The sequence below is a fragment of the Chinchilla lanigera genome, unplaced genomic scaffold (assembly GCF_000276665.1).
Source record: "Chinchilla lanigera isolate Chin_1 unplaced genomic scaffold, ChiLan1.0 scaffold00063, whole genome shotgun sequence".
Classification (NCBI taxonomy): domain Eukaryota; kingdom Metazoa; phylum Chordata; class Mammalia; order Rodentia; family Chinchillidae; genus Chinchilla; species Chinchilla lanigera.
In genome coordinates, this window is record NW_004955464.1 from 13,191,505 (window position 1) to 13,208,138 (window position 16,634).

The window sequence follows — 16,634 nt, forward strand, 5'->3', positions numbered from 1 at the left end:
TTGGTAAATTGAAAACAGCGGGGCTGGGGATTTAGCTCAGTGGCAAAAGCGCCTGCCTGGCAAGCGCAAGGTCGTGAGTTCGGTTCCCGGTACTGGAGAAAAACCAAAAAAAAAGAAAAAAGAAAACAGCGATGCCTGTCTGCCTTTTTGGTGCAGATTGAAGGGCCCACTAAGAACCGTTGTAAGCTGGTAAGTGCGTATCCACATATGTACCACCAGCAAGCAACCTAAACAGACCACATAACCTTACAGCTTCCTGGTAAGCTTGTGACCATTCCTATCGACCCAAGGCAAGACAAAAAGAGAAACTTACTTGACTCTCACGAACAAGGCCTTGAATGAGACCTGAATAAGGAGACTCAGCAGAGGGGAGAAACATTGCATTTCTATCACTGTCTAAAACTTTGAACCTTATTTCCAGAACTGTTGCAGAGAGGAACTACAACCATTACAAACCTGGAGGGCTGGGTAGGCCACCCTCTGGATCCTATTGGCTGCCTGTTTCTCACCTTGACTGAAGCCTGCCGCCTCAATGATGATGGTTACATGGAAGTGTCAGGTACAAGGGTCAGCCTGAGGCAAGCTGGGACTGCCTTTGGCAGGTCTCTAATCCACGCCAAACTGCTCAACCCCTCTTGCAGCCTCCCCACCCTCATTTTGTCCAAACTGGATGTCCCTGAGAGGTTTCCTCTCTTTCCCACTTCCCTTTTCCTGTCCATTTTATTTTGCCGGTTTCCTTCCTCCTCTCATTTCCCTAACCAGAAATGCCTAAAGAATGTAGCTCGGAGGAAATGAGAAAGGGCAGAACAATTTGAGGAGTCAGAGGCGAGAACTTTAGAGGAGTCTAGAAGTGGGAGATAATTTCCATCAAGCCAGAATGTGTATCAAGCCGGGTGTGGTGGCACACACCTATAATCCTTGAATCATTCAATTCAGGGCCAGCCTAAGCAACATAGCAAGACCCTATCTCAAAAAAATATGTTTATCTTTTGATTTCCTTTGAGCTGTCTCCCTCATGATGGTTTTCTACTAATTTACAAATGAGAAATAGAGAATAGTCTAACAGAGTCTCAAAGTAGTCAGAACTACAGGCAGAATTAATTCTTCTTTCCTTTATGCCATCTCTGTGTTATTTTATCTATTTGTGTTATTTTACCTATTGTTGTTGGTACTTTAACTGCATTATAGTTTCTTTACAAGTATCAGTTACTTGAAAGCAGAAATTATAACCTACTTGTCTTTGTAAATGCCGTGTAATAGTCTTCCATAAATACTTACCAGATAAAGGGAAAAAGAAAAGAAACCAAGACTGGCTTTGTGGCTTTTTTTTTTTTTTTTTTTTTTTGAGAAGGCATTTCACTATGTTGCCTAGGCCGACCTCAAACTCCTGGACTCAAGGAATATATTTGCCTCAGCCTCTTCAGTAGCTAAAACTACAGGCCTGCACTACCATGCTCATCTAGGACTATGCACTATGTCTCTTCCCGAAATTGTGAACCCATTGGTAACCATGGCTATAATCTTAGCTACTTGGAAGCCTGAGGCAGAAAGATTAAATGTTCAAGGCCAGCCTGGACAACTTAGTGAGACCGTCTCAAAATAAAAATAAAAGAAGGAACAAGGATATATATAGCTCAATGGTCTTGCGTTTGTGTAGCATGCATGAAGTCATGGGTTCCATTGCCAGCACTACACACATACGTACACATAAATAATAATAACATAGAAGTTGTCAGTGTTAGCAAAATACAAGTTTAACTGACAGATTCAGATTTCTCTGGGTAGAGATATAAAGGTTAGCCCTAAACCAAGCTAATCCCCTGTATAAGGAATTACCATGTTTAATCTGTGTCATCTGCATGATGACATTTTACTGATAGCCTGAAAACCTAAAGTTACACTTGGTGTATTTGTTCATCACAAACATATACTTAGTTCCTTCCATATCTTAGGCTCTAGAAATTCCTACAACAATAAAATAGTCTTATCTCTTTAATGGTAGTAAAATAGGTATAAAAACAGACAATTTTGACATTATATTGTGTGCTAGCAAAGATAAGATTTTATACTCCCTAACTGGCCTAATCTGTTCATATATTTTGAGAGAAATAGGAATCTTTGTGGTTCTGTGTGACTTTTCTTCAGTAGATTTTTCTTACTGCTCTGGTCTTCTGACTCAGCTTCTGTGAAACTGTTGACCAAGCAATATCCCAAAGTGGGAGGTATAGAGGACAGAACAAACCACCAGACCTGTCCTAAAGATGCCCTGTTGCCCTCAGATATGAATGAAAGCAGACTCCCTGTATACCAGCACGTACCTGTGGCTGCAGGCTGCACAAACAGCAGTGAGTCCTACCTGTCACTAGCCCTGGAAGTTGCTCTGATGGGTATGGGCCAACAGAGGGTAATGCCTGAAGGCCTATATGCACAGGACAAAGTGTGCCGTAATGAGGAGCATCTCCTAAGCCATCTCCAGGAGCTGCAGCTGGATGATGAACTAGTACAAACACTGAGGAAACAGTGCATCTTATTGCTAGAAGGTAAGTATAGAAGCGGCTATTGTCACAGTATCATTTCCTCTGACTGTGGGGTCTCCTCTCTTCTAGAGCACAGATTTAGGAATGTTTATGACATTAAAGAGTAATGAAGGTTTCCATGGCTAGCAACCATGCATGAGACCTAGGGGTCTCAACTCTAGGCTGGCAAATGGAAGCATAGAGATAAATAACTGTCTGGCTTATCTTCTTCCTGCAGGAGGCCCTTTCAGTGGTCTTGGAGAAGTCATACACCGAGAGAGTGTTCCCATGCATACATTCGCCAAGTATTTGTTCTCAGCTTTGCTGCCTCATGATCCAGATCTGTCCTATAAATTAGCCTTGCGTGCCATGAGGTGGGTAGTCCATTATAGCCCCACTGCCTCCACCAAAGGAGAACTTCCCAGTGCTTTCTTTGTTTATCCTACTTTCTCTTCTTTCTTTCTTTCTCTGTTCTGTTGATCTGCCACCAAGCCATTGAATGGCTCAGCTATGTTTATATGATCTAGAATTCGTATCTGGGATTCCTCACTGATGACTCAGTGACTTCCTAGTTGTATTCATGATGGATTGTCTGAGGAATCCTCTGGGATATTAATATTTATGGAGCATTCAAGACCTGAGTCTCCTATTCTGGAGCCAGCTGGGCAGCCTGAAAAGGAGGTTTGAGCCTTTCTATTACTCAACTGAATTAGTTCCCAGGAACAGGTCTCCAGAAGAATCTGGGAGAAATAGTGATAAGTATGTATACCCCAAAACATGAAAGCAATGAGCTATAGGAATCTTGTTTCCAAACTAGCATAGGATCCTCGACCTAAGCAGTGAGAACTATTTAGCTAGAGTTCATCAGTGTCCAGGCACTCACCTCACAGAGGATGTAGGATACAGGTTTAAAACCCTTCAAAGCTGTCAGTTAATATTTCCTTGCCTCTCTAGTTAATATTTCCTTGCCTCTTCCTTCCTTCCTCCCCAGCAAAGAAAGTTTCTCTAAGGTGACTTAAGATGGCCAGGGTCTAGGTGATGGCTGATGACTCTTCCTGGGTCTTCTAGGTTACCGGTTTTAGAAAACTCAGCTTCTGCTGCTGATACTTCTCACCCTCACCATATGGTGTCTGTGGTGCCTAGCCGTTATCCTCGCTGGTTCACGCTTGGACACTTGGAATCACAGCAGTGTGAGCTGGCCTCCACCATGCTGACTGCTGCCAAAGGTAAATATATAAACTTAGACTCCAGCATCCCCGAGGTGCCTCCCCAGCCATGGCATTCAAAAGCATGGCCTGCAATCTCCTGAAGAAGAGACGCTATTTACTCTTTGTTGACCTTTTTGAGTGATAAGGATCCTCACTTTGATTCCTTAACTAGGAAAAGCACCTGAGTCAAACCAAAACTTTGCCCTACATACTAATTATATGACCCTGAGAATACAAAATTAAATGATTTTTAAGCTAACTTGTTTTTGTTTTGTTTTGTTTTTTTTTTTGGTTTTTCTCCGGTACCGGGAACCTAACTCACGACCTTGCACTTGCCAGGCAGGCACTTTGCCGCTGAGCTAAATCCCCAGCCCTGCTAACTTGTAAATGTAGCCTTCTATATGATAAAAATCAGTCACTTTTTCAAACCTCAATTTCAAAATCTGTGAAATGGGATCATTATCAATGACCTCAGCTTCCCAGGTGTACTGGAAGATCTAATGAAGTGATGACTAAGATCTACAGAACTCCTTAAATATATCAGAGTTTGTGATTTTTCTAATGCCCTTTGTTAAATGGAAGGAAGTAGAGAGTGACTCTTAAGCCTTTAATCCCACCACATACTCCCTATTAACTATGCAGGCTTCATTTTAAAGAGAAGTAAAAATAAGCACCTGGATGAGAAACTATAATAAAATAGCAGCTACCATGTATTCTGAATATTTTGTACCAGGAAACTACAAAGGTTTTTGTTTTGCTTTGTTTCTTGATCCTAGGTACTGAACCCAGGAGTGCTCTACCACTGAGCTTTTTATTTTTTGAGACAGGAACTTGCTGAATTGCCTAGGCTAGCCTCAAACTTGCAGTCATCCTGCCTCAGCCTCCCAAGTAGCTGGGATTATAGGTAAATGCCACCATGTCCAGCTACTTCATGGATTTTTAAAGCTATTTTGTTTTGTTTTGTTTTTATGTTTTAGATAGGGTCTTGCTGTGTTGCCCAGGCTAGTCCTGAACTGCTGGGGTCAAGGAATCTTCCCAGGTTAGCCTCTAGAGTGCTGAGACTAATGGTATATCCCAGCTTTAAAGTGTTTTTTTAAAAAATGAAAAATAACTTTATATTGTGTTTTATTATTTCCAAAAAGCATGCTCATTGCAAGAAAAGGTAAAAGATCTGGACAAACAAATATAAATGATCAACAAACCAATACAAAACTCAAACAAAAGATGACTCAACATTTCACAGAAGAGGGGATGCAAATGTCTATTTAAAACTTTTAAAATTAAAATACCCCCTGTCACTTGAAAAATCAAATCAAATTGCCCTGAGATAACATCTTTCACAGCCTTATTCAGAAATCAATAAGATTTATAATAAGCACACACACGGGCAGCAGTGGTAGCCTAGCATGGAGTAGCAGACTACAAGCAGGATAAAGAGGATGACTAGGAACTCAATGCTAAGGTGCTTGCCTAGCATGCCCTGGGTTCAATTCCAAGAAGTAGAAGTGGAAGTGGAGGAGGAGGAAGAGAAGGAAAAAGAGGAGGAAGAAGAAGAGGAAGGGGGAAGGGAGGAGAGAAGGAAAAAGGACAATGGAGCACATGGTGGCACACACCTGGAACCATACCACTCTGGGAGACTGAGCCAGTCTCTGGGAAACTTGAGACCAAGTCTCAAGTTCGAGCCCAGCTTTGGAAGCTTAGCAACTTAGCTAAGATCCTGGGTCAAAACAGTTTTTTTTTAATTTTTTAAAAAGGTCTGAGGACATAGCTCAATGCAAAGAATCTGAGTTTAATGCACAGGACCATCAAGCAAAGAAATTCAGCAAAAGATAGACAAACAAAACCTAAAGCAAGCAGAAGAAAGGAGATACTGAAGGTCAGAATAAAAGTCAATGAAATAGAAAAGCAGTAGAAAAAAATCAATGAAACATAAAGCTAGTTCTTTATGAGGATTAGTAAAGTTGAAATCTCTGTCTAGGATGGCCAATAAAAAATAGATGAAAGATATAAAGGATCACCATCAGGAATGAGAAATATGACATCACTGCATATTGCAAAGAACAAAATAATAGATTAGTTTGAAGAACTTTGTGCCAATAAATCCAACATAGATGAATTGGCCTAATTCCTTGAAAGATACCAACTACCAAAGGTCACTCAAAATAAACTAGGTAGCCAGGTGTGGTGGCACCTGCCTGTAATCCCAGCACTTGGGAGGGCGAGGCAGGAGAATCGTTGAGAGTTCAAGGCCAGCCTGGGCTACAAAGTGAGCTCAAGGCCAGCCTGAACTGCATAGTGAGACTGTGTCTCAAAAAGACAAAATAAATAAATAAATAAAATAAACTAGGTATATACCCAAAAGAATTAAAGCATAGGCTCAAACATATACATATGTACCAGTGTCAATAGCTGCATTATTCACAATAGCCAAAAGTTGGAAACAATTAGAATATCCACAGTCAAGAAACATCAATGGATTCTAAACTACTAGGTGAACCTTTGATGAGAAATGGAATATTTACATAATTTTCAAGTATCTCTTAGCAATCATAAAGGAAAAAAGTACAGTTTTCATTGAGTAGAGAAAGTTGGCAGGTATCACCTTAATCAGATGGTCACAATACACACACCTGTAATTCCAGCGCTGTGGGAGGCTGGGAAAGGAGAATGGTGAGTCTGAGGCTATCCTGGACTACGTAATGAGTTAAAGACCAGCCTGGACTACATAGTCAGGCCCTGTCTCAAAAACTCAAAACAAAAAATTAGCAGATTAAATTTGATAATATATAGAAAGACATAATACATTGTGGTTAAGTAGGATTTATCCCAGGAATGTCAGGTTGGGTTTCCCATTAGACAATCAGTCACTATATTGAACCACATTCATGGAGTAGAAGAAAAGATTCATATGATCATTGCAATAATACAGAAAAAGCATTTGATAAAATACAGCCATCCATTTCTAGTGAAAATATAAGCTCTTAGCAAACTAGGAATACAAGGAAACTTCTTTAATGTGATAAAGGGCATCTGTGATCTGTCTGCAGCTAACCTTATACTTGATGAAGGACTGAATGCTTTCTTTCTAAGATCAGGAACAAGGCAAGGAGGTTTGTTTTTCCATTCAACTCATACTTGTAGTCTCTGCAGTGAGACAATTCAAAGAATAAAAGGGCTGGGCATGATACTACCTGCCTGTAGTCCCAGCTACTCAGGAATCTAAGAAAGGAGCATCGCTGGATCCTGGGAGTTCAAGTCCAGCCTAGACAATATAGAGAGGCCTCCATCTCAACAAGAAAATGCGTCTGTCTACAGAGAAGGAAAAGTGTAGCAAAATCAAAAATGGACAAGGGCAACTACAAATGGAACTACATCAACATAAAAACCTCCTGCACAGCAGACACTCAACAGAGTAAACAGGCAATCTACACAATGAGAGGAAATACTTACAAAGTGTGTATCTGACAGGGGTTTGATTTATAAAATATATAGGGAACTCTTAACACTGAAAAGAGAAAAGAGAGAATCCCCGTACCTGTACATGCTGCACAGGCACCTATGGAGCTCACCTGGGGGTGGGCAGGTGCCACCCCCGGCAGAGGAGGGGGCCTGGCCGTGGTCGCTGGCCCATCTGGAGAAACAGGATATACAACTGGACAGTGGCCAGTAAAGTAAAACTCTGACCCATGGCCTGCAGCAATCTCCCCAAGAAGCCAGTTTGCTCTGGTAAGGGGAGCCAGCATGAAACCCTTTGCCTAGTCTTAGGATCCTGTACCCAGCTGCCACTCCAGGAGCCTACTGCTGAGTGAAACAGAATGACGCCCCCAACAGGTGCATCCTGCCACTGCTGCTGCTGTGACCAGGGCAGATGGTGCACCTGAGCCCTGCAGCTGGGGGAGGACCTGTTCCCATGCTCTCATCTCATGCCCCCAGAGACCACTGGGATCATGCCTGTGCCTCAGACCTTGGTGGGGCCACTGCATGGCCACTGGCTGCAACCTGCCCAGCTGTAACCTGGCCTAGTGGTTTGGGGGCCACCCAAACCTGTACCTCATGCCTGTGCCTCAGACCTTGGTGGGGCCACTGCACGGCCACTGGCTGCAACCTGCCCAGCTGTAACCTGGCCTGGTGAGCTGCACAGCAAGACAGCTGCGTGCCCAAGGAGATAGCCCATCCGCTCCTACCTCACCTTTGCGGTCCATAGGCCCAGAGTCCCGTGCAGCTGCTGGACTATGGGGAGATGATGCTGAGCCAGGGCACTCCCTCAGAGGGCTGGGGAGACCCGAGTAGACCCAAAAGAATCTGCCCTTTGTAGGCAAAGGCGGGGGTCCTGCAGGAGCTGTCGGAGGAGCCAGGAAACGACTACACAAATCTGGACCTCCATCAGTCCACAAGCCCACGGGCGCCCAAAACACCACCAGGGTGCAGGCTGCACCAAAGCCTCCATGGGGCACGGCCTATTGACTCCAGTGCTGTCTCTCTGTGAGGGACAGTTCTGAGGCATCCGTATCCTCGCGGGGTGGCCCAGCGGCTTCACTACCTCGAGTTTGAGTCCCACGATCCGCAGCGGGGCAGTGCTCTGCGCAGAGACACCTGGCCCCACCACAGCAGCCCTACTCCATAGCACTGTGTGCTGCCCTCTTGGTGACCCCTGTGTCTACAGGACGAATATAGAGAAACATGACGCTTCTCAGCCCTGGCAGTAGCCCTGGGTGACAGGTGGGTGTCCAACATGCGGATGGAGGGCCTGGCTGCCCACGTGTGTCCGCCGGTCCCTCTAAGACACCTATCTGGGTGACATGGGAAAGACTGAAAGATGACCAACTGCCAGAGCCCTGAACCACCTAGAAAGACCGCATCTCAGCACAAATAAAACAAAACAGGAAAGCATAGGTAATGAAAGAAATAGCAAGTTCAATAACCTATACCAGTGATATGAATTTACCACACATAGCTGGACTTGAAAGCTATATAATTATATTTTTTATTCCTACTTTCCATATTATGTTTGTCATCCCATTCCGCACATCCCCCTCTTGAACTTCTTATGATAGAACACTTGTACCATTCTACTGAACATCTTAAACACAATCTGTGACCAAAAGATTTCACTCCCAATAAAGATCAAATATAAATACTTGTTATTTTCATACTCCATACTCACAATAGTTAATTCCAAGTCTTTCTAAATGAGTTATTGGAGGAGCTTGATCAGATATATGTTAATGATACCATTTGCACAGTTGTGAATGCTTAAATTATTGACAAATATTTAACACACTTTTGCTTCAGATAATGTTTGAAGTGAACCTGTAGATAAAGACTTTAAAGGATTTTATGTCACTATTGAGAAGATACATAAATAGCCTCATTACTTACAGTAGAAGTTTATTTATTTACTAAATATATAAGAGGCTTACTACTCAGTGTGGTGAGAGGATTAGCAACTCCAATAACATCATCTGGAAGCTGGTTAGAGATGTAAATTCTCAGATCCACCTGCAGACCTACTGAATCAAAACTTCTGTGGGTGTAGCCCAAGAATCTCTGTTTTTCTTTTTTTTGGTGGGGGGCTGTCTTTTGAGACAAAGTTTCACTGTGTAGTTCTGGCTGGCCTCCAATTGGAAGTAGTCCTCCTGCCTCAGCCTCTGGAAAAATGGAATTACAAGCATACACCATCACACTCAGCTTAACATTTTTTGTTTTTTTTAACAAATTCTCCAGGAGACTGTATGCTCACTAAATTCATTAAAGAACTGATTTAGAGCAAACTGACATTTAAAAACTGCTAATATAAATTGTGTACCCACTGTACACTCCTTGCATATAGAAAAATTGCTAAAATGTTAGTAACCTGAATAACTATGAGCCTAGTAGTGATGATGAAGACATGTAAAACTTACGGGGAAAACCGCCCTCAACTACACAGGACACAAGGGCAAGCAGCTAACTGGCCTTACTTCAGATGCATATTTTCATGAAAAGGAACTGTAGTCTTTTACATAGTAGAGACAGCTCTCACAGATGCCCATATAAATGAGACACATAGCCTAGAACTGTTTTATTTTTTATTTACTTACTGGGGAGCCTGGGGGCTAAACCCAGGGCCTTTCGTATAATAGGCAAGCACTCTACCACTAAGCGATACACACAGCCCTGTATCTTTTTTTTAAAGGACCATTGTGTTTCTTCATCTTTAAACCCATTCCTGCTCCATCACTGAATGTGCAATCCTAATCTTTGCTGGTGATAATATTAGCAATGCTGATGAAACCTTTTGTCCAAAAAATCAGATGTCTGCAAGAAACCAAAAATAACTAATATTTATTATATGCATATGTATAGCTCTTTAGCTTGGCTTAAGGTTTTATTGACTGTTTTCCTTAGAAACAGAGTACCAAATATCTAGATTTATGATACTGTCTTATCATTTTACTACTATATAAATAAACTACCATATAAATGTTGCTCATTATCCCACCTACTTTGAATAATCATACTTCTGGTGCGGAAATAATAATGTATGTAATTATAGAATGCTGCCCCAGGCCCACTGAAAATTATATATGTATTATTTATATATTTTTATTTATATATATTTATATATTATATATACTGTATGAATGGCTATAGATTACCTTTCTGTAATTTGAAAAACACATTAAAACTCAAGAATTTTCAACAAGGAATTATGAACCTATTCATCCAATATGTAAATTTGTATGTCTACCATGCTACCACTTCTGAATTTTTTAAAAGAAATAAAATGAATTTCCTTATTAAATATAGAATCTCCTGCAAATACAAAAAACTGATAACATTGATTGTACATAAGGTCAGAAGTAGGTGAATGAGGGCCAGAGGTGTCTTTTCAATATTGAACCATGTGTATTTAAACTTTTTAAAATTGTAAATGTCAGTCACAATTTCCCAACCCAGGCGTGGTGGCACATGCCTGTAATCCCAGCACGCAGGAGGCTAAGGCAGGAGAATCACTGAGTTTGAGGCCAGCATGGGCTATAAAGTGAGTTTAAGGCCAGCCTGAACTAAAACCCTCTCTCAAAAAAATAGACAAAAATAAAAAATAAAAATTTCCCAAACTGAAATATAGAGAAAAAATAAAGATAAAAACAAACAGAACAGTATTTGAAAACTCTGGGACAATTATAAAAGGTATAACCTGCATTGTCAGAATATGAGAAGGAGCTGGGCATGGTGGCACACACCTGTAACCCCCATATTTGGGAGGCTGAAGCAAGAGAATCCCCACAAGTTTGAGGCTAGCCTGGACTACACAGCGAGACTTTGTCTCAGAAAAACAAAACAAAGAAATAAAGATATGAGAAGGAAAAGAAAGGAGTAGAACTATTTGGAGTAAGGAACACAGGCTGAGAATTTTTCAAAATTCATGACAGACAGCAGAACACTGATCCAGTAAGTTCAAAGAAACCAAGCAAGATGAATACCAAAAAGTATTCCTTAGGCATATCATGTTCAAAATGCATAAACCCAAACAGAAAACCTTCACAGAATCCAGAGAACAAAACCACCACATTACCTATAGATAAACAAAGACAAATTCATAGACATCACAAACCATGGAAGCAAGAAAATAGTAGAGAGAAATATTTAGTTTTAAAACAGAAAATTGACCACGCTAGAATTTGGTATCAAAATAGATTATCCTTTTTCAAAATAAAGAACTAAAAAACTGAATCCACCAACAAGTGAAAATGATCATAAACCAAGCTGGGCATGGGTGATATATGTGTATAATCCCAGCAGTCTGGAAGGCTGAGGTAGGATTGCAAGTTCAAGCCCAGTCTAGGCAACCTAGTGACTAGGGGAAGTGGAGGGGACACATGACTTTGAGGCTGTATCTCAGTGCAAAAGCCCTGGGTTCAATCCCCACTACAAAAACAAAACCCAAAAAGAAACCATATACCAGGAGCAAGTGGGATTCATCCTTGGGATGGAAATATAGTTAACATACAAAAAAATCAGTTAATATGACCTACCAATCTGGGAGGCTGAGGAAGAAGGATCACAAATTCAAGCCCAGCATGGGCAACTTAGCAAAACTCTGTCTCAAATTTAAAAAGGCTGAGGAGCCAGGCATGATGGCACATGCCTGTAATCCCAGAAATTGGGAGGCTGAGGTAGGAGGATCACTACAAGTTTGAGGCCAGCCTGTACTATATAGCAAGACCCTGCCCCAGAAAAAAGGCAGAGGTCCTGGAGATACATCTTGATGAAATGGTCCTAGGTTCAACCCCCAGTACCACACACACACACACACACTTCAGTTAATATGATATACCACATTAATAGCATAAAGGATAAAACATCTCATGATTATCTCCATAGATACAGAAAAGGCATTTGAAAAGACTGAACAGTTGTTCATGATAAAGACTAAGAAACTTGGAATAGAAGGGAATTACCTCAACATAATAAAGGCCACATGTGAAAAGCTCTCATCCAACATCATATTCAACAGTGAGAAATAAAATGAGTCTTCTAAAGTTTGGAACAAGGCAAGGATGCCTGCTCTTACCCTTTCTGTTCAATGTAGTAATGAAGTCTAGATAAAGCTGTTAAGCAAGAAAAGAAAAATCATCAAATTGGAAAGGAAAAAGAAAAATTGTCTCTGCTGACATGATCTTACATGTAGAAAACCTTAAAAATTTCATTTTTACAAGTGAAACCCTTCCTAGCATTTGGGAGGCTGAGGTAGGAGGATCACTGTGAGTTCGAGACCAGCCTGAACTGCATAGTGAGACCCTGTCTAAAAAAAAGAAAGAAACCCTTAGAACTAATCAACATAGTCAATAAAGTTACAGCATATAAAATAAATATAGAAAATTAGCTGCACTTCTACACACTAACAGTGAACTGTGTGAAGATGACATCAGGAAAACGTATCACAACAAAAAATAGAGGGTCTGGGAATAAAATATTGTACAGATGAGTGCTTCGCCTCATCTCCTGAAGTGCTCAGGGTACTGTGATTGAAGGGCAATGGCATTTTCAGGAAGAAATGGTCAGAGCAAACGATGTGAGCGAATGGTAGAGGGAGAGTAAGGGTGTGGGCAAGCCAGCAGGGTCCTGAGGCCACAGAGCTGTACTGTGGGAAACTGACTCCAGGATCCTCCACAAATACCAATATCCAAGCATGCTGACATCTTTTATATAAAATGTGTGGGCCAGGTACAGTGGCACATCCCTGTAGTCCCACCTGCTTGGGAGGCAGAGACAGGAGGATTGCTTGAACCCAAAATTCAGGCCCAGCCAAGCAATATAGTAAGATGCTGTTTATTAATTACAAAAAAGAAATAAGTGTTTGCATATAATCTATACATATCCACCTATAGATTATTTATAATACCTGGTATGACATAAATGGTACGTAAACAGCTATTGTGTTGTTTAGGGAATACTGTAATGGCAAAGAAAAAGATCTGTAAATGTTTAGTACAAATGCAGCCTTTAAAAAAATATTTTCAACTGCATGTAGTAGTGATGCGTATAATCTCAGCACCTGTAAGTGTGAGGCAGGAGGATATCAAATTCAGTACTAGCCTGAGAAACTTAGTGACTTAGCAAGACCCTGTATCATAAAGAAAAAAAAGAGCACACACTCTGAAAATGTAGATCAGTGTGAAGGCCCTGAATTCACTGCCCAGTACCACACACACAAATACAAATACAATCCCCATTACTACATATACAAGTACACACACACACACACATATAAAACACACACACACACACATATAAAACACACACACACACACACACACACACACACACACACGCATACACCAATCACCATTCCTTAGTCCACAAACAAAAGAAAAAAAAAGAAAATTTAATGTGTGGTTGACTGAATCTATGGATGTGGAATCTCTGGCTGTGGAGGGCTGACTGTATACTGAAAACTACAAAATAGTAATGAAAGAAATTAGAATTAAAGACAAATGAAAAAAACATGTAGGGTGTGGTGACTCACACCTGTAATCCCAGCACTTGGGAGACTAAGGCAGGAGGATCACCACAAATTTGAGGCCAGCCTGCACTACGTAGTGACACCATCTCAGAAAACCAAATAAATAAATAAATAATAAAGTTTATAAAAATAAATAAAGTTTATATGTATAAAATATGGATACAAAGTTTAAAGACAAATGGAAAAATATTTATAGATTGGAAGACTTAATATTACTGAAGTGTCCGTACAAGGCAATCCACAGATTCAGTGCGATCCTATCAAAATCCTGATGGTAATTTACTGAACTAGAAAACAGTTTTGTAATTTTTTTTTTGTACCAGGAATCGAACCTAGTGTCTCAAGCTTACCAAGCAGGTGCTGTGCCACTGAGCTATATCCATGGCTGTAATTCTTATGAGATCTCAAAAGACCAAAAATATCCAAATAAGTCTTGAGAAATAAGAACTTGCAGCATCACATTTTGCTACTTAAAGTATACTACAAAGCTATAGTAATAAAAATAGTTTTTAAAATAGGTAATAACTAGATGTGATAGTGCGTCCTTTGTAGTCCCTTGACTTGAGAGGCGTAGGCAGGACAATTGCGAGTTTGAGGCCAGCCTGGGCTATACAGCAAGTCCATGACCAACCTGGACTACATACCAAGACTCTGTAGTCTAACAAAAATGATGAAAAAAAAATTTAAATGGACAAAAGACTTGAATCTGTGAGATTCAAATAAAATATACTGGCCGTGGATATAGCTCAGTGGCACACATGCCTGCCTGGCAAGCACAAGGTCCTGGTACAGGAGTTTGATTCCTGGTACAAAAAAAAAAAAAAAACTGGCTTCTCAAGTAAAATATATTGTTAATAAGCACACGAAAAGATTCTCATTGTCATTAGGGAAATACAAGTCAAAACCATAATGAGGTATCACTACAATGGTTATTATGAAAGAACACAAAATAAGTATTGACAAGGACATGAAGAAATTGGAACCCTGTCCATTGCTGGTGAGGATGAATGTGGTACAGCTGCTATAGGAAATGGTTTTGTGGGCTAGGGGTGTAGCTCAATGGTAGAGCACTTGGCCAGCATGCACAAGGCCCTGGGTTCAATCCCCAGCACTAGAAAAAAAGAAAATAAATTAGTTTTGTAGTTCCTCAAAAAAGTGAAACATAGAATTACCATAACCCAGCAATTCTACTCCTAGATAAATTCCCAGCTCGGGCAACATAGTTGGCAGGGGTACTAAAGGGAAGGAGAAAAGAGAGAGAGGTTTAGTATCAGTGGTATCAATTCCTACATTAGGAAAACACGAAGAAAACAAATATAACTTAAGCTTCCACACTAGGAAAATGGAAAAAGAAAATCAATATAAACCTGAAGCTAGCAGGAGGAAAGAAACAACTAGGATGAAAAACAAGGAAAGTGAAAATGGGAAAACAATAGAGAAAACATGACAAAAGCTTATTCTTTGAAAAGATCAATAAAACTGATAAAACTCTAGCCAGACTAACCAAGAAAAAGGAGATGTAAGTTACTAATATTATAGATGAGGGCTGGAAATACAGCTCAGCAGCACAGCACCTGCCTGGCAAGTGCAAGGTCCTGAGTTCAATTCTCAGTACCAAAAAAAAAAAAAAGACAAAAAATATATATTATAGATGAAAGAGAAGCCAACCAGCACTGATCCCATGGACACTGATAGGATAAGAATATTAAGAACAAATCTGTCCCCCAAAATCGATAACTTAAATGATAAAATGAATCAATTCCTTAAAAACAATCTACTTAACTCACAAAATAGTCCTATATTTATTTTTTAAATTGAATCAATAATTAATAGCCTTCCAAAACAGAAAGCACCAGGTCCAGATTTTACTAATTAACTACCAAATGTCAAAGGAAGAAGTGCTACCTATGTAGTATCATCTCTGAGCATGTAGATACAGAGGAACATTTCCTTACTCATTCTATGAAGCCAGCATTACTCTTAAATACCAAAACAAGATGAAGATATTACAAGAAAGAAAAACTACAGACCACTATGGCTCACAAACATAAATACCAAAATCAACCAACACTAGCAAACAGAATCCAACAGTGTATGAAAAGAATTAAACTAGACAGGCGTAATGGTGTATGCCTGTAATCCCAGCACTCAGGAGGTTGAGGCAAGAGGATCACTGTGAGTTCAAGGCCAGCCTGGGCTACATAGGAAGACCTTGTCTGAAAAAAAAAAAAATTGGACTAGCTGGGATTTATTCCAAGTATTTAACACTGGATTAACACTTGAAAATCAACTAATTTAATCCATCATACCCACAATGAAAAAATACATGATTATATTAACTTATGGAAGAAAAGCATAAATATCCATTCATGATTTTAAAAAACTAAAACACTCAGCAAACTAGTTAGTTGAGCAGAACTGCCTCAAATTGAAGGACATTTACAAAGAACCTACAGCTACTATCATACAAAAAACTAGATTAATTCCTCTGATGATCAGGAATGTCCCTTCCACCATTTCCACTCATCATACTACTGGAAACCCTAGCTAATGCAGTAACGTAAGGAAAAAAGAGCATACATAATGTAAAAGAAGAAATAAAACTGCCTTTATCTGCAAATAACATGATTGTGTAGGAAATCCCCAAGAATGAACATAAAAATTTGAAACTAATTAGTGATTACAACAAGGTTGCAGTATACAAGATTAATGTTCAAAAGTCAGTTGCTTTCCTGCATAGCAGCAAAACTGGAATTTGAAATTAAAACAATACCACCTAAGCCGGGTGTGGTAGTGCACACCTGTGATCCCAGCATTTGGGAGGCTGAGGCAGGAATATCACTGTGAGTTCAAGGTCAGCCTGGGCTACAAAGTGAGCTCAAGGCCAGCCTGAACTGTATA

General features: G+C 40.2%; 1 protein-coding gene and 1 pseudogene across 2 annotated transcripts in view; both read left to right on the forward strand.

The window, feature by feature from the left end:
* The window catches only part of Zswim5 (zinc finger, SWIM-type containing 5), a 176,558-nt gene that overhangs the window by 141,788 nt on the left and 18,136 nt on the right, over positions 1–16,634 (forward strand). For both annotated transcript variants that reach the window (XM_005398718.1, XM_005398717.2), the window contains exons 8-11: positions 422–559; positions 2,280–2,540; positions 2,755–2,890; positions 3,585–3,742. In XM_005398718.1, the coding sequence (XP_005398775.1) occupies positions 422–559; positions 2,280–2,540; positions 2,755–2,890; positions 3,585–3,742 (693 nt within the window). The remainder of the gene's footprint in view (positions 1–421; positions 560–2,279; positions 2,541–2,754; positions 2,891–3,584; positions 3,743–16,634) is intronic.
* LOC102021640 overlaps positions 12,746–16,634 on the forward strand; it is a 14,213-nt pseudogene continuing 10,324 nt past the window's right edge.